At 52.2% G+C, this 26,613-nt stretch overlaps 10 protein-coding genes and 1 non-coding gene across 11 annotated transcripts; 8 read left to right on the plus strand and 3 right to left on the minus strand.

Moving 5' to 3' along the window:
* Positions 1-480: 480 nt before the first annotated feature.
* On the plus strand, positions 481-1,712 carry SMAC4_06628 (uncharacterized protein; the record flags this gene model as incomplete). Its single annotated transcript, XM_024655849.2, has 2 exons — positions 481-874; positions 962-1,712. The coding sequence occupies 2 exons, from the start codon at positions 481-483 to the stop codon at positions 1,504-1,506; spliced, it is 939 nt and encodes a 312-aa protein (XP_024511673.1). The 3' UTR covers positions 1,507-1,712.
* Positions 1,713-1,981: 269 nt separating this feature from the next.
* Positions 1,982-3,241, plus strand: SMAC4_13226 (uncharacterized protein; the record flags this gene model as incomplete). Its single annotated transcript, XM_066091321.1, has 2 exons — positions 1,982-2,060; positions 2,116-3,241. The coding sequence occupies exon 2, from the start codon at positions 2,138-2,140 to the stop codon at positions 3,239-3,241; it is 1,104 nt and encodes a 367-aa protein (XP_065946068.1). The 5' UTR covers positions 1,982-2,060; positions 2,116-2,137.
* Positions 3,242-3,422: 181 nt separating this feature from the next.
* On the minus strand, positions 3,423-4,508 carry SMAC4_13227 (uncharacterized protein). Its single transcript, XM_024655850.2, has 3 exons — positions 4,251-4,508; positions 3,999-4,134; positions 3,423-3,918 (listed from the first exon to the last, which is right to left on the minus strand). The coding sequence occupies exons 1-3, from the start codon at positions 4,251-4,253 to the stop codon at positions 3,851-3,853; spliced, it is 207 nt and encodes a 68-aa protein (XP_024511674.1). The 5' UTR covers positions 4,254-4,508; the 3' UTR covers positions 3,423-3,850.
* A 302-nt stretch (positions 4,509-4,810) lies between these two features.
* SMAC4_06631 (uncharacterized protein) lies at positions 4,811-5,961 on the plus strand. The gene is made up of 3 exons (XM_003346116.2): positions 4,811-5,247; positions 5,319-5,445; positions 5,648-5,961. Exons 1-3 carry the CDS (start codon positions 5,104-5,106, stop codon positions 5,797-5,799), a joined length of 423 nt encoding a protein of 140 aa, XP_003346164.1. The 5' UTR covers positions 4,811-5,103; the 3' UTR covers positions 5,800-5,961.
* Positions 5,962-6,403: 442 nt separating this feature from the next.
* SMAC4_06632 (uncharacterized protein) lies at positions 6,404-8,512 on the minus strand (the record flags this gene model as incomplete). The annotated part of the gene is made up of 1 exon (XM_003346117.1): positions 6,404-8,512. The coding sequence occupies one exon, from the start codon at positions 8,510-8,512 to the stop codon at positions 6,404-6,406; it is 2,109 nt and encodes a 702-aa protein (XP_003346165.1).
* Positions 8,513-9,481: 969 nt separating this feature from the next.
* SMAC4_06633 (uncharacterized protein) lies at positions 9,482-11,366 on the minus strand. The gene is made up of 6 exons (XM_003346118.2): positions 11,076-11,366; positions 10,784-10,882; positions 10,489-10,704; positions 10,399-10,424; positions 10,234-10,329; positions 9,482-10,175 (listed from the first exon to the last, which is right to left on the minus strand). The coding sequence occupies exons 2-6, from the start codon at positions 10,835-10,837 to the stop codon at positions 10,061-10,063; spliced, it is 507 nt and encodes a 168-aa protein (XP_003346166.1). The 5' UTR covers positions 10,838-10,882; positions 11,076-11,366; the 3' UTR covers positions 9,482-10,060.
* An 87-nt stretch (positions 11,367-11,453) lies between these two features.
* SMAC4_13228 lies at positions 11,454-11,527 on the plus strand. The gene has a single exon. It is a non-coding gene; the product is annotated as a tRNA-Val (tRNA).
* A 1,199-nt stretch (positions 11,528-12,726) lies between these two features.
* SMAC4_06634 (uncharacterized protein) lies at positions 12,727-16,288 on the plus strand. The gene is made up of 4 exons (XM_066090484.1): positions 12,727-13,848; positions 13,905-14,198; positions 14,250-14,663; positions 14,745-16,288. Exons 1-4 carry the CDS (start codon positions 13,247-13,249, stop codon positions 15,745-15,747), a joined length of 2,313 nt encoding a protein of 770 aa, XP_065946069.1. The 5' UTR covers positions 12,727-13,246; the 3' UTR covers positions 15,748-16,288.
* A 211-nt stretch (positions 16,289-16,499) lies between these two features.
* On the plus strand, positions 16,500-17,806 carry SMAC4_06635 (uncharacterized protein). Its single transcript, XM_003346120.2, has 2 exons — positions 16,500-16,761; positions 16,837-17,806. The coding sequence occupies exons 1-2, from the start codon at positions 16,696-16,698 to the stop codon at positions 17,710-17,712; spliced, it is 942 nt and encodes a 313-aa protein (XP_003346168.1). The 5' UTR covers positions 16,500-16,695; the 3' UTR covers positions 17,713-17,806.
* A 1,061-nt stretch (positions 17,807-18,867) lies between these two features.
* On the plus strand, positions 18,868-20,651 carry SMAC4_06636 (uncharacterized protein). The gene has a single exon (XM_003346121.2). The coding sequence runs from the start codon at positions 19,041-19,043 to the stop codon at positions 20,541-20,543; it is 1,503 nt and encodes a 500-aa protein (XP_003346169.1). The 5' UTR covers positions 18,868-19,040; the 3' UTR covers positions 20,544-20,651.
* A 2,531-nt stretch (positions 20,652-23,182) lies between these two features.
* On the plus strand, positions 23,183-26,574 carry SMAC4_06637 (uncharacterized protein). The gene is made up of 5 exons (XM_003346122.2): positions 23,183-23,661; positions 23,883-24,017; positions 24,084-24,668; positions 24,739-25,560; positions 25,648-26,574. Exons 1-5 carry the CDS (start codon positions 23,626-23,628, stop codon positions 26,095-26,097), a joined length of 2,028 nt encoding a protein of 675 aa, XP_003346170.1. The 5' UTR covers positions 23,183-23,625; the 3' UTR covers positions 26,098-26,574.
* The last annotated feature ends 39 nt before the right edge of the window (positions 26,575-26,613 follow it).

Consider the following 26,613-nt stretch of genomic DNA (forward strand, 5'->3'; position numbering starts at 1 on the left):
TGATGAACCTCACAAGACAAAAGCTAATCGCCCGAATAGCAGTTACTGAAAGCCCGGTCTCTTACGGTTCGAACCAAATCCACGAATGAATCTGATTTCCGGACACGGCCTGGGACTGAAAGTAGAGGTATTCCTACCGGTATATTCACAGATGCTTCGAGCAGGACATCACCGTCAGTGCATTGAGAACCCTGAAGGCTTGGGAAGTTCAACGCGGGGTGGTGGGGTAGGTGCAAGGGTACATGGCTTATCTTATCGCTTCCAAGGAATCAGACTCCACACGATCGGCGGCTGCATCCAGCCTTGCAAGCTACAACGGCCTGCAGCTTTCGCCTAGTTTCAGCCCGCCGCCTCTTCTTGAAGGCTCCAGAATTTCTCCATACAACGTCATCAAGAACACTCAATTTGCGATTGAAATCTTTCATTCTTTCTCAACAAGTCTTACAATTATCCAACATTTGGGACACTCGAGCACAAACCATGGCGGATAGACATAACCGTAACCCTCACCGTGGGGGCGGCGCGAGAGACTATAACGACAGAGACAGACACGGCAGAGACAACCGAGACCGCGACCGCGATAGAGACCGAGACCATGACCGTAACCGTGGTCGGGGAGGAGGCAGAGGTGGACGAGATGATCGCGACAGAGACAGCCGACGATACAGGTCCAGATCGAGAGACAGGCACGATGGGCGGGATCGTGACCGTGACCGCAGGCGTTCGCGCTCCCCGATTCGTAACAGAGACGGACACGATCGACGCGACGAGAGAGTCAGAGACGGAGGTAGAGGAAGCCGGCGCGACGGTGCCAAAGACTCTCGCCGTGATCGGGGTGACGCAGATAAGGATGGCATGAGCAAACCAGACCGAGGTACGTTTGGCAACCGAATTCACCCCCATCACAGGACCATTTCTCGCTTCGCTAGCAACACCGACAGGAGCACTGACGCCCCGAAAGACAGAAGAGACCTTTCAAAAGACAGAAATATCCGCCGCTCAGCCTCACCGCCCCGGGAGCTCGAACACCACACGAAGTCACCACGGAGCCCCACACACTCAGCAACAGCACACGACGATCACCGTCTTTCGATAAGGTCGAAATCCGAGAACGCCCCAGCTGCTGCCGCGGCACCAGCACCAGCACCGGTACCAGTGTCGTTCAAGGTTAAGGGACACGACCAACGCCGATCCGATAGCACGCACGTGGAGGAGCAGCACCAGTCATCCCGGGAGCGGACGGAAGAGCACGAAGAGGAACACATGTCGAGGGGACGGTTCGACGCCGATCCCATGGATGAGGACGAGGAAGAAGACGTGGTTGTTGAGGATGATGGCCTGGGAGATATGGCCTCCATGATGGGCTTTGGCGGCTTTGGCACAACCAAGAACCAGAAGATCAAGGGCAACAACGTTGGTGCGGTGCGGAAGGAGAAGAAGACTGAGTATCGCCAGTACATGAACCGTGTCGGCGGTTTCAACCGGCCCCTTAGCCCGGGCCGTTAGTGCTGAGGAGTTATTATTGGGTGTAGCGCAGCAGAGATGGGCATGAAAGGATTCTCGGGGCGCATTTGTTAAATATTATTGTATGGCCGGTTCAGATACCCAAATATCGTTCATCGTTTCCACTTTGCCTTTGGTTTGGGTCATCTCTATGGCTTCCACAGACTTCAAGATCGTAATGACTAAACTTTGCACGTTATACACCGTCGTAAACAAATCAATCCATGTGGGTAAACTATGAGTCTTCTTATGTACCTATCAACAATCAACCACTCAGTTTTATCCGTACTGGCATCGTTTGTTACCTTTTTGTTCTTAGCTCTTTTGTAGTAGAGCTATCGCAACTCATATCAGCGCTCAGTAGGGTTAGGGTTGTATGCTGCTCCAATAACTTTTTCTTATCTTCTTTTCTTCCTCAAGCCTCTTTCGTCCTTCAACCTGCAAATTGAAACTCAACCCACCAGCGCCAAAAGTTATTTCACGATTTACTTCGTACCAGGAAGATTCAAATTAGTATTTCAAGGACTTTGAGCAAGTTTTTATTTTATTCCGCAACGGTATGGCCATATCTAATCACTTAACAGGATCATCTCAACTAATGTTCATATCCAGTTCTTAATAGCCAATCTTCACAATGGGCGTCTCAACATCAGAGCACAAGGTCAAGAAGGAGAAGAAGGAAAAGAAGGCGCCCAAGACCAAGGAAGTCGCTGCTGCTGCTGCTTCCGAGCCCGCTGAAGTCATTGCGGAGACCGAGTCGGCAGCGTCCAAGAAGGAGAAGAAATCCAAAAAGTCTTCCAAGGCCGACAGCAAGAAGGACTCGAAACGCAAGCGCGAGGAGGAAGAGAATGACGACGAAGAGAAGCCTTCCAAGAAGCAGAAGTCCGAGGACAAGGAAATCGCCAAAACCGAGAAGAAGGAGAAGAAGGAGAAGAAGGAAAAGAAGAGCAAGTCCAAGGATAAGGAGGAGAAGAAGGACAATAAGTCCAAGAGCGACAAGGTGGAAGAGGAAGAGGAGCCCGTTGTGAAGAAGGAAGAGAAGTCTGAGTCCAAGGAGTCCAAGAAGGAGGAGTCCAAGAAGGAGAAGGAGTCCAAGAAGGAGAAGGAGTCCAAGAAGGAGAAGGAGTCCAAGAAGGAGAAGGAGTCCAAGAAGGAGAAGGAGTCCAAGAAGGAGAAGGAGTCCAAGAAGGAGAAGGAGTCCAAGAAGGAGAAGGAGTCCAAGAAGGAGAAGGAGTCCAAGAAGGAGAAGGAGTCCAAGAAGGAGAAGGAGTCCAAGAAGGAGAAGGAGTCCAAGAAGGAGAAGGAGTCCAAGAAGGAGAAGAAGGACAGAAAAGACAAGGAGAAGAAGGAGAAGAAGGAGGAGAAGGAAAAGAAAGAGAAGGCCGAGAAGAAGGAGGACAAACCCACCACCACCACCACCACCACCACCAAGAAGGACGACGCCCAAACCAAGTCTACACCAGCGGCCTCGACAACTCCCAATCCCGCGGCGGTCCTCGCAGCCAACTGGAACGTCAACGCGCTCGACGGCGGCGCATCTCGCCAGTCCAAGATGATGAGGTTGCTCGGCGGTAAGAAGCTCGCTGCCGAAAATGCGGCTGTTGCTGCTGCCGCCGCGGCTGCGGCGAAGAAGACGTTTGACGTCAATCAGGTCTCTCAGGAGCTTGAGCAGCAGTTCAAGGCTGGTATTCACCAGAAATTTGAGACGGGTGGTCAGCGTCGTGGTTTGGGTGCTTGAGGTGGGCCATCGACGATGACGTTCAGGAGTCTAATGAGTAAATTGTTTGGAGCTGCAGCAGGTGTTGCCATCTGTGATCGTACTTGGAACTGGCAAAAACGGGAGAAATAGTCACTGAATACCCTTGTGCAGTAGTTGTTAGTTTGCCAAAACTTCGGATTCAGAAGTTCAACCAAATTGCCCTTTCATTCCTCGACGAAGTAGAGAATAGGATAACAATGCCCTTTGTTCTGCGTTTTTGTGACCTCAAAATCAGATCCCCGGTTCCTTTTTCGTTTGCCCGTGTTATCCGTGGTATATAATGTGTGTGTGTGTGTGTTACAGGCGCTTTTCGCTCAAACCAAGCGCTAAAAAGATCTCCCTCTCCTGCCTTCTTCCTCCTCTTAGATGTCTCCTATTCCCACCTTACGCTCTCATGCGGGTGTTATGCTCTTATGGTTTTATCGGCTAACCCCGATCGGCTTCGGTGTGTTTGACTTCCTTGGCCCTCGACAACTCTTTTAATCCTCCGATCTGCTTTGAGCATCGTAGTCGTAGACAGCCTGTCTGGAATTCGGTGGCTTGGATACGATGGTGTTTCGTTCGGTGACGACGGTGGTACTCCGGTGCTTAGTTGAGGAACAGACGCGACAGAACCTCGAAGACGAGACCGCCGAAGACGATAAAGCCGAGGATAACTGGAAAAGTGAATTGACTGTTAGTTCAACCGGTCCGTATGTTTTGTGGCTAAGGAGGTGATGGTAGCAGTGCGTCTTACCGAGCCAGAACATGGAGATAGGAGACTTGGGCGCCTTTTCTACGCGCTTCTTGATTTGGTCCTCCGACTTGCCACGACGGGCCTCCTGATCCTTCTGGAACTTGAGGTTCGCTCGCCTTTGCTGGGGTGTTTGCGCCTGGTTCGAGAAAGGGGGTTAGCAAGGTTGAAAGCCGATGCGCTGGAGCCTCATTGTCCGGGTCCGTAAAGATCCTCGTAGAAGAAACCGAAGGGTTGAAGAGAGACTATTCGTACCATTGTGTTGTGTAGTTGTGTGAAGGGATGGGAATGAACGTGCCGCGACTAGCTGGTGATGCTGGGCGTGGACAAAGCAGTCGGATAGTAATGCGTCTTGTTATGGAGTGGTATATAAGTTGACAGAGATGCGACGATGGTGGCTCGAGTAGTGATCGGTCCGTCGAATGGCAAAATACTAGGTTGATATTGAAGGGTTCGTTGCTGGTTGCTTAAGAAGTGGAAGGGGGAAGCTTCGTTAATTGATTACGAATTGGGGACAGATTGCCAATGGACTTTTGGAAACACGAAACGAAAGTGACCGACCTGCACCTTCCCATCCAGTTGGGGCAGATCTGGCCATGTGTCGTTGATAGCACTTGCCCCCAAACTGCCCTGTCCGTTCCCCTCAATGCCCCTGTCGAACACGCCTGGCGAGTGGGCCAGCATTCCGGCAACTGAAGGGATCCCTGCAGCGGACGATCCATCAAATTAGGGTGATTGCCGCTAACTGCCCGCTACGGTTTAGCGGCTTCCGGGTATGAACCGCCCGTTCGGAAGGGCGGGCGGGCACCGTCGCCCGCGATTTTCAACGACGCCGACGGAAGCTCCGAGGGGTTGTGGATATCGCCAATCCTGTGGTCCCTAGAATTATATGCTACCTGTCCATGTCCTTTGCATTTGACGAATTTCGAAGCCTCATAAACAACGACCTTGACTTGCTCTCACGCTTTGATTTCTACCAGCCCACGAATAACGACGTCATAGCGTATCTTGCGTTCAGTTTTCACCTTGAAGTGGATATACCCTCACATTCAGAAACGAAGTCAAGAACAAACACATCATCAAATTGACTACCCCTACCATCAACATCATGATCCCCAGGACAGCGGCCGGAAGTGCCCTTCGCACTCTCACCAGGGCTACCACTCAGACCACCAAGCCTTCGTCCAGGACATATCTCCAAGTTCAGTCGCTGAGGCAATACTCTTCTTCCTCAAACCCGCCCTCGCCAACGGTATGTCGCTTGCTGTTAAGCTTTCCGATAATCATCATCAGGATACATACTAACGCCAACACAACAACCAGGGCGTATTCTACAAAACCTTCACCCGCCCCGTAGCCAAGTGTCTACTTACCGCCCTCTTCGTCTACCAGGTCATCTACTGGGGATGGTCAAAGCTGGAGGTTGATGAGATCAAGGAGGAGCGCCAGGGTGAGTTTCCATCATTATAATCATCACCATCATCATGACCTATCCCTACCCTCCCATCCCTCTCATTCCTTCCTTCCTTTGCTTCCTTTCCGTTCACCACACATACATGTGTCTAAGTACCAGTTTTTTTTATTACCGGTTTAGATTGAAGAAATGAGAAACGGGAGAACACTCACTCACACTTTATGAACCATCTCGCCAGCTGAGATAACCAAGCTTGAGGCTCAAGTACGGGCTCTGAAGTTGCAGAGGGAGAATGAAAAAGAGAAGGAGGCTGAGGCGGCGGCTGCTGTTGCTTTGAACACGGGAACATCCCCGTATTCTCAAAAGAAGAAGGGATGGGGGTGGTGGTGATGAGGATGGGATGAAGGAAGGTTTGGCGAGAAGTGGAACACACCCTTTTGGAGAGATTGAGAGCAGATGGATATTTTGACAGGCAATTCGAGGCCGAGTGCCTTGTGGAACGTTCTGATGGTTTCCTACCTCTCTGGTGTACGTGGACGTATCTTTGTGTGTCAAATATGAAACGCACTTGAGTACCAGGAGTGTATTGTACGGTTCGAGATACCACGGCCTCAATATCCTGGCCGAACGCCATGCCTTCTTCTATCATAATGTCCATGAACAGTTCCGGGATTTTTCTCTACATCGTAACCATTATTGTAATCTGTGACTTTACCCTCTGTTTGTCTCTCTGTATGTCTGTCCAACTCTGATGTACCGTAACGAAAAATAAGTGCACCAACAGTTTCCAAACGCTCTGTAACGCCGTATCCATGAAAACATCAAACGTGTGCATTCTTGTCAAAAGATCCTCCTTTTTCTACGTACTTCCGCGAAATTCGACGAAAGCGATCCAAACGCGCGCAACCAGATTATCAAGCAGCACAAGCGCCTCCAACACCAAAGCAAACCCTTCCGATACCGTCCTCTTTCGTGAAAAGAACCAGCAGCGCCACTAGCAAGCGAGCAACAGGCTCACTAACACTAGAACAGCAATGGTCAAAGCCACCGACACTGCATCCTTCGAGGAACCCGAGAAGATATGTGCCGAGCCTGGATAGTTACACACGACCTCGCCATTTGTTTCGTTCTTGACATAGTAGCTCGAATTGAACCCCTTCTGGCCAAAGAGCGGACAGCCAAAGCCCATGGACGACGGACAACTCTGAACCAGCCTGTAGCATAGGTAATCGCAAGGTAGGACCTCCTTATATGGGCCGGGCTTGATGAACTCGTCGATCCGTGAGCTGCGGCTCTCCATGAAGGCCTTACTTAACACCTTGCCGTCACCATACTTTTCTGCGTACCATGACATGGTGGCATTGTCGAGCGTCTCGCCATTGGGGAACGGCTGGCTCATAGCTCGCGGGTGCAAGTAGCTGGCATTGTTACTGAAGTCCTCGCAGCGGGGGATGGTCACGGAGCAGAGCCAGTCCTTGTACGCGGCGTCGCAGTCACTGCAGTTCCTGGTGAGCGAGTAACGCTGGGTCACAGGCGCCTCGCAAGGGATCTGAGCCAGAGCCTTCTTGAAGAAACCATATGCTTCGGCGGCATAGTCATCGTAGAACTTGGCCAGGACGGAGGCGTTGCCAAACTTTGGGTTGCTAGGGACCGAGTAGGCTACCTGATCACAAAAGGTGAGATTCAAAACAATGTTACAGTTCCCGTGATCTGGTTGTATTAGCTCCTGAGCGTTGGTCCCGACCTGGATGGATCCTGGATCCCGAGAAAAGAGCTTACCGGACTTGGTTTGGAAATTGGTGGCTTTGAAGACGTGGCCGCCGCTTCCAACGAGATTCGAACTGCCTGGGTTGGTCGCATTGGCCAGGATCCCGATATAGCTGGTGCTTGGCTTCAGGCCACTAAAAAAGAATTGCTGCTTAGGATAGTTGCCCTGTCCTCGCCTGGTCATGCCTGTCTGGACCATATTCGAATACTTCCCGTCCTTTGTGGTTGCAATCTGGGCATACTGTTCGAGGCCGCAAAAGGAATATTTGACACCGTTGATGGACGGATCCGACTTGTCCTGGGCGAACAGAACGTATGGCGGTGCTTCCATGTACTTCTGTTGCTCCCCCTCGTCGTTACTATCAGTCAAGTTATGAGTGATGAGCAATGCGCCCTGGGAGTCGCTATCAACCCAGATCAGATCAGCATCATCGTCCACGTTATAGCTGTAATAATAACCGTCCGTGGAGATGGCGATTTTCATGTTGTAAGGCCCGTCAAAGATTTCCGTCACGTTCGGCGCATGTACACTCACGTATATGTCGGACGTGGTGGTGAAGTTGTACATGATAGCCCCCTCCTTGAACACCATCGATACTTGAGAGCTCGAGTCCGCGTCCGGGCCTGGTTCGACGTTATCGGTCGACGTTGACACATACAGTGTGAGCTGCGGTGGAGGTTGTGTTGTCTTGGTCGCATTGAAAGCTTGAGGCTGCAGGCATGTGTTTGCAGAAATGAAGATTCGACGAGCACCTTGTTGTCGTTTCCATAGCTTCTGCTCCACGAAAGAAGAATTCGAGTCCGCGGGTTCTGTGTCCAGGCTCTCGTCATTCAAGTCATCCGAGTACTCGTCTTCCTCCTCCTGCTGCCGCTCCTCCTCTTTATCATCACCTTCTTCATCGTCTTCTTCTACTTCTTCCCACGTATGGTCTTCATCCCTTAGCTCCAATGACCCAACCTCCGGTTCCCGCTCGGACAGCTGTGACAGTTCGAATATGAAGCGCTCCGTAACCCCCTGTTCAACGTTCAACGGGAAAGCCTCATTGTTCTTTAGGACATTGCTGTCTCTAACTTGACGACGCCCGAGGATACTTTTATCGAAAGCGGCGAACTCGGGTTCGTACATCGGATCGAGCGGGCTTCCTAGGTCTGGGTCGAGACCTAGAGAAACATCAAGGTCGGAATCGACATCGTCTAATAGTATTATTGGCGGCGCATCTTGGAGCTCGGCCGCGAGAGCAAAGTTCGGGGAGAAAAGAGAGAAGTAGAGAGCGATTAAAAGGCATGATGCGATGAAGGAAGCCGCCAAGCGCGACTGTAAAGGACTGAGGTGCATCGCGAGCGCGCTCCCTCGAGAGGGGGCGCTGTTCGTGGGCGAGGATCTACCCCAACTTGTTGCCAGTCAGGTGGTCGATCGATAAATCGGTTGGCGCAAAGAAGGCCAAGGTGATGCCCGGGGGAAAATGCGACAACGGCTCCTTGATGTTCTCCGGTGTGAGGCTGCCCGTTGGTGTCGCTGGACGGGCCACTTCGATCGGGGCAGCACGGCTTCCTTGAGTTGCTGGCGCTGAGCCGTCGGATGTTCTAAGCCAGGCGAGTAGCGCGCACGCTGAATCCAAAATCGTGCTATTGTTCGATGCGCGTAGGAGATGGAATTCGATAATGTATCCTGAGGCCAGTCGAAATGCCAGGGGTCGTCGCCGTCGCCGTTGTCGTCGGATAAGTTCGATCAGGGTATTAGGTAGATGGATGAGACTTGAATTCGGAGGCGCCGATTCGTAGGGGCCAGGGCAGTGCAGCCTGTCTCTGACTTTTCCAGTCTGTTCCGTGCCAGGCCTGATATCCTATAAACGAGTGTTCGAGGTCAGCAATTGCCCCTTTGGTTAAAGTGAAAGTCTTCCCCCGGGTTTCAAGTTTCAAAACCCGTGGCCTCGAAACGAGCTGAAGCAAGGCGCACCCTTCAAAACGGAACACCAGTGGATGTTCTTGACGCTTCGGTAGAACGCTGTTGTCAGTAACACCCGGGTTGGTTGTTTTTTCAGGTGGCTACCACTGGAACTTTTGTTAGTGCCAAGTGCCTCCATCCGAGAGGGGCTCAGGGGCAACGTCTGCCGATCTCGTACCTGCTTAACAAACATGCAATTTGATGTCTGATTGATCCAATAGTGTTGTACCTTTTGCCTGTCACGCTAGTTTTGCTGGCAGGGGTCTCAAACAGCGGGAAGCCAGGAACGGCAACCATCCCGATGATGGCTTCCACGGGCGGTGGACTACCTCTAGTCGATCACAAAGAAGGACAATGACGTTGGCCTTCCACGGTCGTCATATGAAGAGAAGAGATGTTGCTCAGTTCGACGATAGGAAAACCAACGTAGCGCAAAAATGTCTTTCAGAGGTTGTCTAAATATCGGGAAAACCCCGTCCTGAGCTGTTCCAGCCAGAAGACTGTACATTGCAAGCATGTGATGTATCCTGTGCCTGCTTTGTATCTGTCTACGATGGTCAGGGCCTTTCATGTCGACCACATCTCAATGTCTCGGTGCTTCCCATTCAAATGCAATGCTCTATTACTATCACGTATTCAATCGTTAGATTCCAAAACCGTCCCTACTCGTCTAGACGCATCGGGTTTAATCATCATGTCACCAACATCTTCTATATCCACATGTCCTCCTTTACCACCACCCGTCTTCTACTTTTCCAGCTAACAAACTGTCCACATACCCCGGTTTTGTTGATGTTGTTGCACGCGTGTTAGATTGCCGACAAACCCCACGTAGAGGCTTGCCGGCCGTGCAGTTGTTGCCTGTGTCTTCTTGAGCCTCATTCAAAGCGGCACACTCTGAAACGAACTGGAGAGGCCCGGCAGTTGCCCGTGAGACGCTTAGTCGGTGTGGACGGCGTCAGCCTTGGCGCGGAGGCCGCTGGCGGTGGAGCCGTGCTGGAAGTAGCGGCCAAGGGTGGGGGCGAGGAAAGAGCGGAAGATGATCTCGGCGCCCCTGTTGACATGTGAGTTTCTCTTCCCGTGGTGTTGGTAGGAATTGGGAGGCCACTTACTTGAAGGTAGGGAGAGAGAGCCAGAGGAGGAAAACAAACTTGAAGGTGTAATAGAAGGGGAACCAGTAAACGACGCTGATCAAGCTCTCAATGACACTGTGACATATGGTTAGATATTAAGCGCACCCAAAAGACAGCAGACGCAAAGCCGGCAGAGATGCTTACGTGAAGAGAGAGAAAACAACCCAGTACTACAAATATGGTGGTTAGCGTGGAGACCAGAGGTAGGAACTTAATCAGACTGTCTTGACTTACAGTGAGCCACTGGGTATCATCCTGCTTGGTGGAAGTAAAGAGCGCATTGAGCGAGTAGTATCCGGGGAGGACAAAGCCAGCGAGGTTGGTGAGGAGCTGGCCTCCAAGGTTGAAGATGATGAGGAAGAAGTAGAGAGCAACGAGGCCGATGGTGGCATAGGCCTTGGGAACACCGGTGGTCTTCTCGAGGTTGTTGAGGGTAGGGTACTTGGACAGCTATTGAGGCCGGTTAGCTACGCAAAGCCCAACAACGCCGTCGCCGGCGTGTCTGCGTTCTGGCTGCGGTTTTACGAACCTCCTTATCGAGCTGGCCGATGTACTGCTGGGCGCGGTCCTGAGGGGAAGACATTTTGTGTGTTTGGTGCGGTAATCAGATCTATCGATCTAGAGCTAGCTGTGGTGTTTTGGTGTCAGCGAGATGCAAAGTCGAAGTTCAGGGGAAATCTGAGGCGGAACTGGCGGGGAAGCTGAAGCTGTGACAAAGTGGGTTGGGCAGCCGGGGGCTGGGCCCAAAACTCGCAGCGTGCTCGGCGAAACACACCACCAGCAGAGGGGAGGAGATGGGGAACTGAGAGAAAGCTGCTAACCTGGACTGCGAATGCGCCGAAACGATGCTGTGAAGGGCTATGTGTCCTGGGAACTTTTGCGGATAGGGGTGATGCTATCGTGGAAATGGCAGTCGGGTGTGGGAACGGGTTGAAGTGGGCTGTGGGCTGTGAGGCACAACAATGACGATTGATACGTGTGCAGACAAAAGGGGATCATCCTGTTCACAACCCGAAGCTTGCCCTGCCCGTGGGGCCGCAAAGCTTCTTCCCGTTATCATCTGCATCTGACTGGTTCCAGAACCAGTGACGCCACATCGGGAGCTGTTTCGCTAGGATTGGTGGACGAAGACCTGGTGAAACCGTCTAAATCCCACCTCATAGGTCTATCCCCTCGATGGTTCCCATCAGTCAATGATAGGTCCGATGGTGTAGTTGGTTATCACGTCAGTCTAACACACTGAAGGTCCCCAGATCGAGCCTGGGTCGGATCAGCATTAATGTTCTTTTTTTTCTTGTTCCTTTTTCACATTCTGCGACCTCTTCAGTTGACCTCCTGCATCTGTTTCAAGGCCTCTGTCCCTTCGCCTGTGATATTGTTGATTTATCTTCTTTTTCAAACATTCATGATTTTGCTCCAGTATTCTCCTAGCCTTGTCATCGATACTCACAAACAACTATCATTGGTGCCTGTTTACCGGCTTTTGTCAGGTTTATCTTGCCCAAATGCGCCGAACCTGTATCCGTCTATCTTCATTGTTCAGGAATATACAAAGAGTTCCCGTAGGCAGTAAGGGGGTGCACATTGCCTGAAGTTGCCTCTTCCGCTCTGCCCACTATCTTAACGCTTTGATATTTGGGACAGGAGATCATGACAACTTGTGGACGTTCTAAGTTGAGCTTCAGAACTCGTGACATGGACCAACATGAAGTCTTCCAAAGAGCCCCGCGATACCTCCAGCGTTTTCGTGCAGCTAGCTCCACATCACGTGGATGGATGTCGGCCATATGTACAGCATACTTCACATTAGCATGGAGAGGCGTAATCATCTGCGAGACGGCTTACACGAAAACTTTCTGTTTGATATTTCCAACGTCTCTATGACCGATATCATCGAGGAAGAGATTGATTTCCCCTCATTCTGCGAGCGGTCAGACGTGAACTAGCTTGCCAAGTCAATGCTGGTGCAGGCTTCAGTCAAGGGACTGAAGCAAATTATTTGGTCTTCGATGACGGTGATCCCATGGTGGGATAATAACTCGTCTAACGAGACACCCAGACTCCAAAATCTACGTACCTAGTGTAAGTCATGAGTGCCAGGGCAGCAAGTCGTAGTGGAACGTCATAGGGTACTGGCAGGCTGGATACTGTATCTAGCTCGGAAAAGGCACAGTGTGTCGATCAGGGACACATCTGTAGCCTAGGAATAAACAAAACAACAAGGAATTCGGTGGGAAAGAAATGCGCAGGTGTTCTGGTTCGTCAACTTTGAATTCCTCGAACAACAAAGGGAAAGTCAACAACACTCTCGAACGGGCAAACCGCCAATCAAACGGCATTCTGGTCCCAAGCGGGTCTGCATGGAACGTGCGGGGGAGCAGCTAGCTTGCCTTTGACTTGCAGTGGTTTTAAGTTCCCTGCCGCAGCCTCCAGTGGAACGTCGCTGCACGTTGCAGTCACGGCAGCCCGTCCGCAAGCCGCATTGCCCAGGTACGTCCCTAGCGCTTTCATGTTTGTTGATTCTTTCTGTTCTCCGCTCCCCATACAAACCACTAAAGAAAATGTGCAATTGACTCTTTACATGCAGCATCGACATCATCATTAAGTTTTCTTACTCGCGCATGCACGGCCCTGTTACTCGCGACACGTTCCGCGGTGTGCTCCCGACCCCATATCCGTTACCCTTATTATTAGCCTGGCCTGGCCGTGTTGGCATCCGCCAGGTTTGGAGTAGTCGCCGCCACCACCACCACCATTTATCCTTGTGTTTACTTGGGATATCCGAATACAGCAGAGCTATCAGTCTGCACGCCTCGCCCGCCGTACCATTACAAGACACGGGCGCTGATGGACTCAACCCACGGTATGCCCCTTTACGTCTGCTGGTCCCTTCTGTTCCCCCATCCACGACCTTGTCATCTACCTTTCTTGCCCTTGCCCTGGTCCCCTATGTACCCGGGCGCATACTTGTTACGCGACATACCATAGCGGTATGCTTACTGCTTGTACAGACCCTCTCGTCCTCACGAAGGCGAAGAAGCGGCCTCGCTCCCAAGACTCAGCAGCTTCCATCCACAGCGCCGCAACGCAACCAAATCTCGACCACGCGTTTACTGACGTACCCGAAGTTTACCAATCCCAATGGATTCCGAACGATCACGGTCGAACCCGAGAACTTGGCCACCCAACCTCCCAGATGACACAAGACGACATGGTGCTGGCCTCCCAGCTGCACACTAGCCGCGAGTTTGCCATGGATTCACAAGTCAACGTCTCGATGCAGAATGTCCAATATCATGGCAGCCACAGCATGAGCCGCCAGTCTTTGTCCGCCGATTCCTTTGCCGGAAACACCAGTTTTGTGGAGGACAGTCAGATGTTGGACCACGATGGCAACAACGATCATGGCCCATATGTTGGAATGTCGTCGCAGTCTAAGGGAGGATCGCGCTCGAGTGCGAACAACGAGGTGGAAATGCGTCAGCTATATATTGCCAACAGACACCGGGATCTTCAGGACGTTGCAGAGGAGCTTCATGGCAACGAGCGTGGTCCAAATTCAGAACGAACCCGCCAGGTTTTCGCAATGTTGTGGTACGTTGGTTTCTTGGGTATATTTTCGTCGAGACTGTGGGCTAACAATACGACAGGATCAGCCAAGTCTGTTCAAAGGGCAAAGGATCGGTACCTAGAGGGAGAGTTTACGCCAACTATGCCTCCAGGTGTGCCACTGAGAGGATAACGGTCTTGAATCCTGCCAGTTTCGGGAAGCTTGTCCGGGTTCTTTTCCCAGGGCTGAAAACACGTCGCCTTGGTGTTCGGGGAGAGTCCAAATATCATTACGTCAACTTTCAGCTCCGAGAAGATCAGCCTGATGTGCGAGATGTCTCGACTCAGCCTCAGGTTCCTCCAGAGGAGGAGCAGTCGTTCTCCCAAACTTTCAAGTGAGCAGCGACACCTTTGAACGCCTTTTATCCTTACTAATTCTGTAGTAGCACGGCACCGGACAATACAAAAACAACCGAACGCACAGTACTCCTCACCCCTGACCTGGGCCAGCAACCAGAGACCCGGGTGAGGCGGCCGCATGAATATGTTCACAGCCTGTACAACCAAGTCCAGGTAGCCAACATCGACCAGCTTAGCACGACGGTAACCAAGACAGTGCAGAAGCTTTGTTTTGCCGCGGAAACCGAGGAGACATTCCAACAGTCGGAGCCTCTCGTCCTTCCACGGATCGAACCCTTTCTACCAAAAAACACTGACCCAGACGCTGCCAAGTCACTGGCTGCGCTCTACAGGTCACACTGCACATCTCTGGTGGAATGCATTCGGTATTGTAAAGAGAAGACCTTTTTTCATCTTTACACCTCATTCCAGGGCACGCTCACGATGCCGGTCCAGAAGCTGTTCAGCAACCCGGCTGTTGCACCTTGGATAGAGGAGTGCGACTTTGTCTTGTACCAGCGCATGATGCGCATTGTCTCGAGTCTGGTCCTCCAAGTTGTTCCTAAGACGGTGCTCGATACATTGCGGAACATTGCAGATAAGCTCGTCCCACACATCCGCGATTCTTTCCAGGGACAACCTCCTCACGTCCTCAAGGCCAAAGAGGCACCGGCAACCCTATTCGCAGGCTTACTGGATCGGGTGCTCCGTGTCAACCTCACCGCTCATGCTGCGGCCAACATGCTCTCAAACCCAGCAAACCGCGATCTCATGTACGTGGAATGGATAAACATAATCAATTTACGAAAGGTCGCCGAGAGTGTTCCGTCGAGGGGCATGGATGATGTCGTGAATCTGCTCCTCAAAGAGATGCGCGATCTCCTAGACCCGGTTAACATCCCATGGGAAATCGAAGGCCTGACACTACACGGAGAAATGGCGATGCGGAATGGTCGCCAACCACAGGCAGGAGACGCTGAGGAATCCACGGCCTCGAACGTTTTGGATCGCTGGGTGAGCTTTCTTCGCCACCTGCCATCACACTTCCCCTACGCTTCGCATACCGATATTGTCTGGTGTGTCCAACGATTAGGCACAGCCGTAATGAGGGATATTACACTTGGCCAAGGCAAGAGTTTCGGCTCTTGGTGGGTCACCAAATGTTTTATCGATGAGATGATACTCTTTTTGGCAGAATACGGCGGGTTTCTCAAGCAAAAGTCGACACATGAGTATACGCTCCTTGTCACACAGCAACAAGGCGCAAGCAACGAGGCAAGCAACGAGGCATCCAGATACAGGAGTAGTAGCGATGATTCCAGCGCGTCCCGCATGTCCGAGTCGCAGCCGGATCGGGCTCGATTCCCGGTGGCTGCATCGATGGCCACCCAGCCTTCTGTCCATGACGACAGCGGCATAGGTATTCGGACACCTGATGAAGATTCTCCAATTCAAAAGTTTGGCTTCCAAACGAGTACTGCGAGCTCGCAAGATATTTTTGCCGGCACGGGACTGCAGGATGAGGACCGTTTGGCAGACATTTGAGTCTGGTTGGCTCTACGAGGGGACAAGTTTCGGTTCTTTGATGTTTTATTAGAAGGGGGCTTTAGTTGGCGGTTATACCTTGATGGATCTCTTTCTCTTCTACTCTTTACATGACGATATGAAGTAACGAGGACAGAGGTCATGAACTGCTGGATTGCGCGGATAAGGCGTCATTATGAAAGGCACCATGACTACCTGCTGCTTATCGTCAAACATTTGGGTTTGGGTTTTTCGGTCGGGGAGTCAAGGCTATACCTGGGAGAGGAAGTGTTTTGTTTGGGACTCGGTGTGCATCTTCCAATGTTCATTGTATGGATATAGGGAAGGCCAAAGCGTTGGCTTTAACATCAAGGATTCAGATACGGACTCGGAAGGCGTTAACATGCAAGCATTTACGTGTGGAGGTGAGGTGGGCGGAACGGCGTCTCGATTACAACAGGCACAATGAGCATTGATTTTTGCATCGTACAGGATAGTTTGTTTTGTTTCTTCGTGTGTTTTGGTATATTTAGATGCGTTGGAATGAAGTCGATCCCTCAGTGTTCTCGGAGCAGCCCACCGATCACCGATTCAAGACGGCTTTAAACTGCCACGTTCGTTTGGTGTGGGTGAGCGGGCTTGGCGACTTGCACGTTTCTGAACATGCTCTTACACGGCACGTGAAGGCGTTACGGAAACACTACGTTTTGGGACGTGATCTTAATAAGAGACCCCTCTCGTCATTAAAAAGAAGGTCCTCCGCTTTTTAGCACCTTTCACATTCCTTGGACCATACATCTCGCATCTCATTGTCCGAATATCCCGACAGCTTTAACTTGTTCCTCTCTTGGCCGTCACTCTGCCAGTTGGTACTAACAACGACCCAAGTGTACATAATTCCTGAGTCGAATCAACCCCGAGGACGTCAAGGGACCCGGCGCGTTACGTTTACAGCAGAAGCAACACAAGATGGTAGTCGAAAAGGAAAGCACCTTCAAGGTTGCGGGAGCATCATTGTATGCGAAGTCATGGGAGGTACGTATCTCACATCTTTCAGCTTTGAGCTGCCTCATGGGACCTCTTACTTACACGATAAAAACGCCACAACAGCCCGAAGGACCAATCAAAGCGAAGCTCATCTTCGTCCATGGCTTCAGCGACCACATCAACCGCTACTACGGCTTCTTCCCTTCCCTCGCAGCGCGTGGCATCGCTGTTTACGGGTTTGACCAGCGCGGCTGGGGCCGCAGTGTCAAGAAGCCAGCCGACAGGGGCCTGACGGGACCAACATCGCGAGTAATCGCCGACATCGTCGCCTTCATCGAGCCGCACCTATCCGATGTCCCCGGCGCGCCGCCCGTCTTCGTCATGGGCCACTCCATGGGCGGCGGCCAAGTCCTCACGCTTGCCTGCGACGAACAATACCAGGACCGTATCGTCAGCCGCGTGCGCGGCTGGCTGCTCGAGAGCCCCTTCATCGGGTTTGCGCCCGAGCTCAAGCCGAATCTGCTTAAAGTGTACGGCGGCCGGCTCGCGGGCAAGCTCTTCCCGCATCGCCAGATGGTCAACCAGATCCCGCCCGAGGACCTGTCGCGCGACCCAGAGGTGCAGAAGAGCATCGCGGCGGATGAGCTGATGCACAACACGGGCACGCTGGAGGGACTGTCGGGCATGTTGGATCGCACGGATGGCTTGACGAGGGGAACGATTAGACCGCCTGGAGGAATAGAGAATGCGAAGATCAAGGCAATCTGGTTTGGTCATGGGAGCAGTGATAAGGCGACGGATTATAATGCTAGTAAGAGGTATTATGATCAGGTAATTACGGGCACGGTTAAGGATCGGATGTTTAATAGGTATGAGGGATGGTATCACCAGTTGCATGCTGATGGGCCCTGTAGCGAAGAGTTCTACAAGGATGTGGGCGACTGGATCTTGGAGAGGAGCGAGGTCTCAGATTCGGCGAAGTTTGAGGCCAAGATCTGAGATTGGCGAAAGAAGATGTTGTTTGAGTTGATGTTTCTTTTTGCCGGCTACATATCATCAGGTTTACCGAGTAATAAATCTTATGTTATATTCACTGTACAATTCATGATTGAGATGTCTTGTACGTAAGGTATAGATGTGATATGTATTTCGGTGGTGTGGAGGTGCTCTTGGCCTGCAAGATCGCATCTTTACTGCACCCCACCAGCCAGTTAATATCGGGATCGTCTCGGCTTGAAGATCTTGAAACAGGTCGTAAACTCTTCCGAATACCCCCGAGTTTAAGCTGGGCTTGTCGTTCAGCTCAAGCATTGGCCATATAAAGATATCTACACCAATTACCATTTGAACTTTCCCCTTTCGCCTCCCTTTTGTGACCTTTCGAAATTCGACCTGGCAGTTCGAGCGATCTGCCTTGAGCTGCCGTCCACTGCGGTGTGGGTTGTTGGCTCTTAACAATTACTCCCCTGACTCCTGAAGATGTCCCACCATAACTTCTTATCAGATCATCAGTCAAGATGACGACCCTCTTTTTCCAAACTCCAAGGCTCCAGATTTCCATCTCACTTTTCCATCCAACCGCGATATTGACAGGATTTGATCCTTCAGCATACGGATAACGAGCCCAAAGTATCGAATTGGTGAACCCGATATGGGAACACGATGACGCCGTACCACCTGTTCGACTGCCCCAAGGGGGTCACCAGAGTTTGTTAGGTCCGGCATCACCTCGATATTGCGTATTAGTTGGACCGGCCGGGGCAGCCCCGTTGCCCAGGCAAATCGCATGTCGATGCCCCTCGATTAACAATTCCCTCCTTATGCAGGGCAGCGCTAGTGGAAAACGGGAATGGGGTATTATGAAGAAGCAACGTGCGGAAATGGTAGGTTCAGGAGAGCCAACAACGTGATTCAACAGGCTGCCTCTGTTGGTTGTTGAGATCAATTAACATAGCCTTTGCCTCCTCATCTGTGAGGCTTCACAACCCAGCCTCCCGTCCTTTCAACGGCTTCCATTTGTTGGACATTCATTTGGTTGATCGGCCGGCGACTTTCCGAACTTTGTTACCACAGGCGAACAACTGGCGCTTCCCCGCTGAGCCCCCCAACGACACAGCGACTATCGATTGACCGCCGTCTCACCCATCCAACCTTCGAGGATTCAGCCCTTTATCCTATACTTAACCTCCTGTAACCTTTGCGATTCGTTGCCTTCGCCTGATCAATACTGCGCGTCCTGCATCTTCCTCCCACCAGCACCCCACGTACCAAACCTTCTTCGAGTTTAGCAAGAGACGCGATCCGGTCGAAACGGTATTTCCGGCACCATGGAGCCTGATCTCTCGCACAGCATCTCGCACCACCCGCACGCGTTTAAAACCCAATCTCAGTCGGCCAGCTCAATATCGCTTCCGCATACGCATTCCCATCATCGACATCATCATCATCATCATCACCATCATCCGTCTCCGATGGGCAGGTACGGAGCCGCAGCCAGTAGTACCGGATGTGAAGCTACGGATGGAGAGGACCACGGAGTGACCCGCCACCGCGACGTCGAGGTAGAGAGCCAGCGAACCGGTCGCCTCCCGCTCGTCAGCGCCGAGCACGACCCTTACGGATTGTCGCAGCGATACAAGACGCCTTCGGAGCTGGCGGCCATCAAGGCAAACACGTCTAGAAAGCGCGATGCCGCCGTCCGGCCCGATTCCTCGGGCGTTGCCAGCACCGTGGGTGGAGCCTCGAACTCCGGCTCCGGCTCCGGCTCTCAGGCGCACGGATCCGGGTCAAAGTGGAGACCGCCCATCGGCCGCTCCGCCTTACAAGCCCGCCGCGTCCGGGGCTTCTATGAAGCCCAAAACGAGACCATCGAGCGCATGCTCAAGAGCGTAGAAGAGCACGTCGCCGAGGCGCGTCAGGAACAGGGAGACGACCACCTCAAGTTCCAGATCGCGGTCTGGGGCTCTTTGATCGCCAACATCATCCTTACAGTCCTCCAGCTCTACGCAGCCATCTCGTCCGGTTCGCTCTCCCTCTTCACCACCATGGCGGACGCAATCTTTGACCCGCTCAGCAACGTGACCTTGATCCTGACCAATCGGGCCGTGAACCGTGTTGACCCAGCCCGTTTCCCCTCAGGTAAAGCCCGCCTGGAGACGGTGGGCAACATCACCTTCTGTTTCATCATGACGGCTGTGTCAGTCGTGCTCATCGCCTTCTCGGCACAGGACCTAGCGCAGCACGACAAGCAGGACGATACCAAGGATTTCTACTTGCCCAGTGTCATCGCCGTGTGCGTCGCCTTCGCGACCAAGTTCTCGCTCTTCCTGTACACCTGGTCGCTGAAGGACAAGTACAGCCAGGTGCGCATCCTGTGGCAGGACCACCGCAACGACCTACTCGTCAACGGGTTCGGTATCCTCACCTCTGTCGGCGGCGCCAAGCTGGTGTGGTGGCTCGACCCTGCGGGCGCCATCTTTCTGAGCGTCATCATCACGGCCATCTGGCTGCGCACTGCCTTTACCGAGTTCCTGCTGCTGGTGGGCGTCACGGCTAGCGTGGAGATCCAGCAGCTGATTACCTACGTGTGCGTCACGCACTCGCCCTTGATCAAGCAGATCGATACCGTGAGGGCTTATCATTCCGGCCCGAGGCTGATTGCCGAGGTGGACGTGGTCATGGACCCGGACGCGACGCTGATGGAGACGCATGATGTGGCGGAGGAACTGCAGATGAAGCTGGAGAGCTTGCCGGATGTGGAGAGGGCGTATGTCCATGTTGACTACGAGACTACGCATAAGCCGGAGCATGCTTTCAAGAAGGACTTGTAAAGTGTAAGTTTCCAAATCTGAATGTTGTAGCTGTTGTTCTCATGGAGATGAAGAGTTCAACGATGAGCATGTTGGCTAGTATAACGATTATTGTTCGCATTGATTATCTGATGTATAATGAATTATTTTGTATTGTTGCTTCACTATTTCTCCACCATTACTACCATCTACTCAACTCTAATAACACCCCGGCTTCTGCTATGTGTCTTTGAATGACCCTCATGCGAATCTGTCTATATTGTTTCCACATCCTTCGTCCCCTCAAGCTACGCCTAGAATGATCACACAGTTGAGCAAGGGGCAAGGAAGATCACAAGAGGCACCTGTTGTGAGTTGTTTCTGGAATGATTCGGGTTTCACAAGCGTCCTCGAGTTCCGTCTCAATAGACGCTTCTTTCTCTTGCCAACTTGACCCTTCGACATGCCGGCGTAAAATCGGAATCGTTCTGTGCTCCTGTCAAATCTCAGTCTCATACGGTCTGAAAAGGAGTGTAGGACAACAATCGAGTCCTGAGCTGTATTCGTTCGGGCCCGTAACCTATTGGTATGGAGAGACTTCGTGTTTGTGTCTATGCCCAACTCTACTCCCTTCGTACCAGCGGGTATGTCGGTTTTGCTCCCCTCTCCTTCCAAGTCATTGCTGGCTGCTTGTTGGTGAAGGGTAATGGCTCGTCGGTCCTAGCTCGTCGGTCCGTTGAATGCCTTGATTTGTAGATTTGTGAGTGAAAATCGAGAAAAGCCTATGAACTGTGCTGCGAGTAAGATGGTCCAGGACGTTGTTGGATGGTTGATGTTCAGCCATAACGACACAAGCTGTTGCACAAAGATTTAGATGACGGCATCTCATTCGTATAACAAAGATGTTGCCGTCGTATTCTGGACATGCAGAGTGAGCTGGTCAATGTTCTAGAGCATCTCTCTCGTTCTGAATAAGGGGAAGAAAGCCCTTCGGGTTAGGCAATTCGTCCTCGTAAGGTTCGGGTACGAGTTCATTGAATCCATGGTGGTGTAGGGCGAATTTGATTGTAACTTGCCATTGATGAGAGGCTCGTCGACAAGAATCGGGCATGAGTAGATCGGACTGCAAGACTGTACCTACTTGGAAGGCATGTTGCGTTAGGCACACAGAGCACAGTACATACACATGTATGTGGTCCCTTGAGCGTAACGCTCCTTGCCTTCAAAACAGGATTCTGCTCGTGTGGAAGCGAGTAGGTTTCCCAACTGTGAATAAGTCGTACCCAATCATGAAGCTGCTGGCGAGAACTAGGCAGGCACAAAAAGAGTCCTGGCTTGGTGGTGCGGGGCATCAGATGTGAGCTGACGCGGGGTAGCTCCATGTACGATACCGAATGTAGGGCAAATAAGTGTCAGCCATGTTCGACCCTATCGAGTGAAGGCAAAAACGGGAACTGTTATCGACATCCTGTCAACCCGTCAGTCTTGTGTAACGAAATAGCTTCGAGTTTATACCACTGTATGATATGTCAAAGAAATGGTGATTGGGCGATGTCAGGCAGGCTCGCAGCTTGACGGCTTTGACCTTACTGGGCAAGCTGGGCTATCAGTGGCAACAGAAGGACAGAGACGGTCTGAAATTGGCACCCCAAGATGCTGAAGATGATCATAGTGATGAAGAAAAATAGCTGATCAAAAAAGGTGAGGACTCTGATTTGAAAAGATTTCCATGGATAATACTGCATGATGCAAGTCCATGTCCCTCCCCAGAAGGAAGCAAGCTGCAAGCCACTTCCCATCAGAGATACTGGAAGCAAATGCCATGCATCGCCAGAAGCGAGACATTTCACAACGGCTCTTGGCGTCCAAATGTGTCGAACTGTGTTCTTCCTATCATCGAGGAAGCCCACCGCAGCCTGTCATGCTTGTTCACGAAAGAGCTGACGACTGCCGATATCGGGATGTTGAGATTGATGCTTTTGGGTCACAGTCAACATGCATTGATGCCGTGAGGCTCAGGGTCCCCAGCCTGTCGGAGCATCGGGAGCTCTCGCTGATGGGTTTTGTCTGATATGATATCGACGGGAGCCATGGCCGAGCGGTCGTCTCTTTGCCTAACTGTAATGTTCACAGACGGTCTTGATCGATAGGTATCGGCCGTTGTTCCATTCAATTTTCGCCGGATTTCTGGGCCCGCTCTGAATGGAGCCTCACGCTGCAACAAGGACGCAATTGAGGCCGCAGTAGGACGCAATGGCATATGAAGCGACAGAGAGGATGGCATCACGCTATCACAAGCCAGGGGGGGATGAGGAGAGAGAGGCGGAGGCGGTATCAAGGTTCTCGTCCGGGTGGTTGGAAAGAGAAGGAAGGGAAGCCCAAGGAAAACCCTTGCAACAGTGACTCCAGTCTTCAACTCTTTTTCGAGAGCCACTTCTTCAACATGTCCCCAATTCCAATGCGCACCGTGACCGGGGCAGCCTAACCCGAGAGGCTTAGATGAGGGGCGCCGAGAAGGGTCCGGGTTCGGGCAGCGCTGGGCAAGCCCCTCACTCCAATGGTTCGTTTCCCCAGAGCATTCTGAATATTGCCCCGCCTGATGATGGCATCGCGTGCGTGATGTACTGTGTACGTACCTGCTTCGGTTTGTCCAGAATCCCGTCCTCCTCGTTCGCTCTTTCCGCCTTCCCATCCAACCAGACGAGATGGAGGTGGAATCTGAGGTCGGGTCCCAGCCGTCAGATCACCACGGTTGGGGCTCTCTCTTCTGTCTGTGCCTTACTCCCACCTACCTACCTACCCTCTTCGACCACCATCTCGGCCATCCCAGACTAACCTTGCAACCTCTTAACCTTGCCACACTGCAGCCTCCTTGACTGGATGTTCTGATAATCTTCGGTAACATACCTAAGGTACTTAAGTCTTGTTCGCCAAGTTTTATTTATTTACTTATAACACCGCTTGGCTTGCTCTCCCCACCTGTGTGCCGATTGCTCCTCCTCTTCTCTTCAAACATCTAAAGGCACCACTGCACCTCAAGCAAGTCATTGAACATCTGCCATTTCTTGCTATCCCTCGCCGTTAAACTCTTAAAGTCACAGCTCGAACCTCTGTGATTGTCAAAATGGCGATCACTAAAGGAGAGGATGTGTATGCTAGTGTAAGTCTTTCTCCTCCCTTTGATCCCATTGTCTCCCTCCTTCCTGCACCATCTGTGCCATAAAGAGGCTGGCAGCACTTGGTTAGTTGGTGCTCGCGCATCTATGAACTGCCGCATTGTCCAATCGCAGTCTCTGCTTTGCAGTGCGCATATCGCAAGCAGACTCGGACACTTCAGTTTCCGCGAAGAATCGCAACAGCTGACATGTTCTTTTTGAATAGCTTCTCTTGAACGACGGATACCTTCCTGGCGCACTTGTTCTTGCGCACTCGCTGCGTGATTCCGGCACCAATAAGAAGCTCGCTATCTTGATCACCCCCGAGACCGTCTCCAACGAGGTTGTGGAACAGCTTCAGGTAAGACCGCCAGCCACTGTCCGATTCCAATGTCCAAAGTAGAACTTGTGGCTAACTCCTTACAAGACCGTCTACGACTATGTCATCCCCGTCGAGACGATTCAGAATGACCGACCGGCCAACCTGTTCCTCATGAACCGCCCTGATTTGCACTCGGCCTTCACCAAGATCAACCTCTGGAAGCAGACCCAGTTCCGCAAGATCGTCTACATCGATGCCGACGTTGTCGCTTATAGGGCTCCCGATGAGCTCTTCGACCTCCCTCACGCCTTCTCCGCCGCTCCCGATATCGGCTGGCCCGACCTGTTCAACACTGGTGTCATGGTTCTGGCGCCCAACATGGGTGATTACTACGCCTTGTTGGCTATGGCCGAGAGAGGAATCTCGTTCGACGGTGCCGATCAGGGTCTCTTGAACATGCACTTCAGGAACACTTACAACCGCCTGAGCTTCACCTACAATGTCACGCCCTCCGCCCACTACCAGTACATTCCGGCCTATAAACACTTCCAATCGAGCATCAACTTGGTCCACTTCATTGGCTCGGAGAAGCCGTGGGTTCAGGGCCGCACCCACACCACCGGAAGCGGAACCTACGATGAGATGATCGGTAGATGGTGGGCCGTTTACGATCGCCACTACCGCAACAACGTGAGTGTCCCAACTGCTCTTTCCACACGATATGTCTTTCAAAAACGATATACTGACCAATGCTCAACAGTCCAACAAGACTACCGATGTTGTTGAAAAGTTCGTAAAGGGTGAACAGCAACAGCGCAACGTTTCTTTCCAGATCCCTCCTAGCCAGAGCCAGAGCCACAGCACACAGAACCAGATTACCCCCTACAACACCTACAACAGTTACGGGCAATCCTGGGATGCTGCAAGAAACTCCCCGCCAGCTGGCTCCAAGCCGGAAGCCGCCAACTTCCCAAACTCGCACTACAAGATGTCCTCGAGCACACAACAGTTTGTGGCGCCTGCGCGGTATCCCAGCCCGCCCAAGGACATGTGGTACAAGGTTCCCGAGGCGGCGCCGACCCAGAAAACCGCCCCAATCTTCCCTTGGGAGAAGCAGGCACCTGCACCCACTAGGGTCTTTGCCGAACCGCCTCCTGAGCAGCGAAAGCCCTCAGTTGCGTCAATTGTGACGCCGGCATCAGCTACCAGATCGCCAACCATTGAGCCGAAGAGCGAGGCTGTTACACCCACGACCCCCGGAAGTGCTAACACATGGACTTCTTTCACAACCAGAGGAAATGCTTGGGATGATGTACCCGAAATCAACCGATATGTCGACGCTTTGCAAAAGCACCGCCGCTCCGGAAGTAAGGGCTCGGCGGCAGCCACGTCGAGGCCGACTAGTCCTGGTCGCGCTCAGAGCAGATCTAGGAGAAGCTCTAGGGTGACTGACTTCCCGACCGAGGATGACCGTCCAAGCCTTCCTGTCACCCCCGCGCCCATCCAAGGACCGAGATCTTCGAGAGGTGAGAATGCGCGACAGTTCCCTGCTGCCGCCGGCGTACCAGCGCAATCCGAATGGGTATGTATACATGCACGCATTAGATGTTGCTAATATCCTGCAGCCTCTAACACCCTTGTGGTTGGCTAACAGAAATTGTGATTACAGGATCCCGCAGCCCAGCTTGAGAAGCTCGCGCTACACCAGCAAGAAACGTTGCAGAAGCTCGGTGAGCGACCTGCTTTTGGGGGATTGGCAATTGGGACAGCGGGTAAAGAGATCCCGGCTCGCGCACTTCCCTTTGGGTCCGAAGACGCAAGATCGCCAACTTATGTTGCCCAGTCTCCGTCGGTGCTTAGTCCGAAGCCGTTGAGAGCGAGTACAACCGGAACGAACTCGGTACGCAGAATCCTGACGATTGACGAAGAGGGAGGGAACGTGCCGCTGACGACTACGGAAAAAAAGACCCCGAGCCCACTGCCCACGCAGCCAAGCATTACCATCGCCCCGCCGAGCTATCAGGGACCAGGTGCAGCTTTTGAGAAGGGGGAAGACTTCCCCACTCATGAGACGCCTGCGCTTCCGACGGAGGAGGAAAGAGATGTCCTTGAGACGTGATCAACTACATCGACCTACAATCAGGTACAAACAACGCAATCGTTGGATTGACTGCTGATAATCAACATTCAGTGTACAACTTCCATGGGGGCGTATTCTTACCGGTGTACAAAAGCTCAAAACTGGCGGATCTCAAAAGGATACGGGGGGAGGAGGTTCTGGAACTGGAATGGCATGACGAATTTCTTTTCAGTTAACACCGGTTGTGCGCGCGGAGGACGAATCTGGGTCTGTGCATCGAAGGAAGGCTTCTGCTGGTGGATGCTGAACACAAACGATTTGGGAACAGCGATTTTTGGGCTTGGTTGCGGTATTCTGTTTCCTTATACCTCTTTGTTTTTCTGCTCATGATTGAATGATAGACTTGTGTTTCTTTTTCAGCCTTTCTTGACAGGATCTACGTGAGACCATCAATACTGAAAATCCCAATAACTCCCAAAGAGCAACAACCTCTGGGCTGTTCTGTGCTGCTGTGATTGTGCCGTTGCATTCTTCGGCGAACCTGACCGTTCTGCT

The sequence above is a fragment of the Sordaria macrospora genome, chromosome 2 (genome assembly GCF_033870435.1).
Source record: "Sordaria macrospora chromosome 2, complete sequence".
Lineage (NCBI taxonomy): Eukaryota > Fungi > Ascomycota > Sordariomycetes > Sordariales > Sordariaceae > Sordaria > Sordaria macrospora.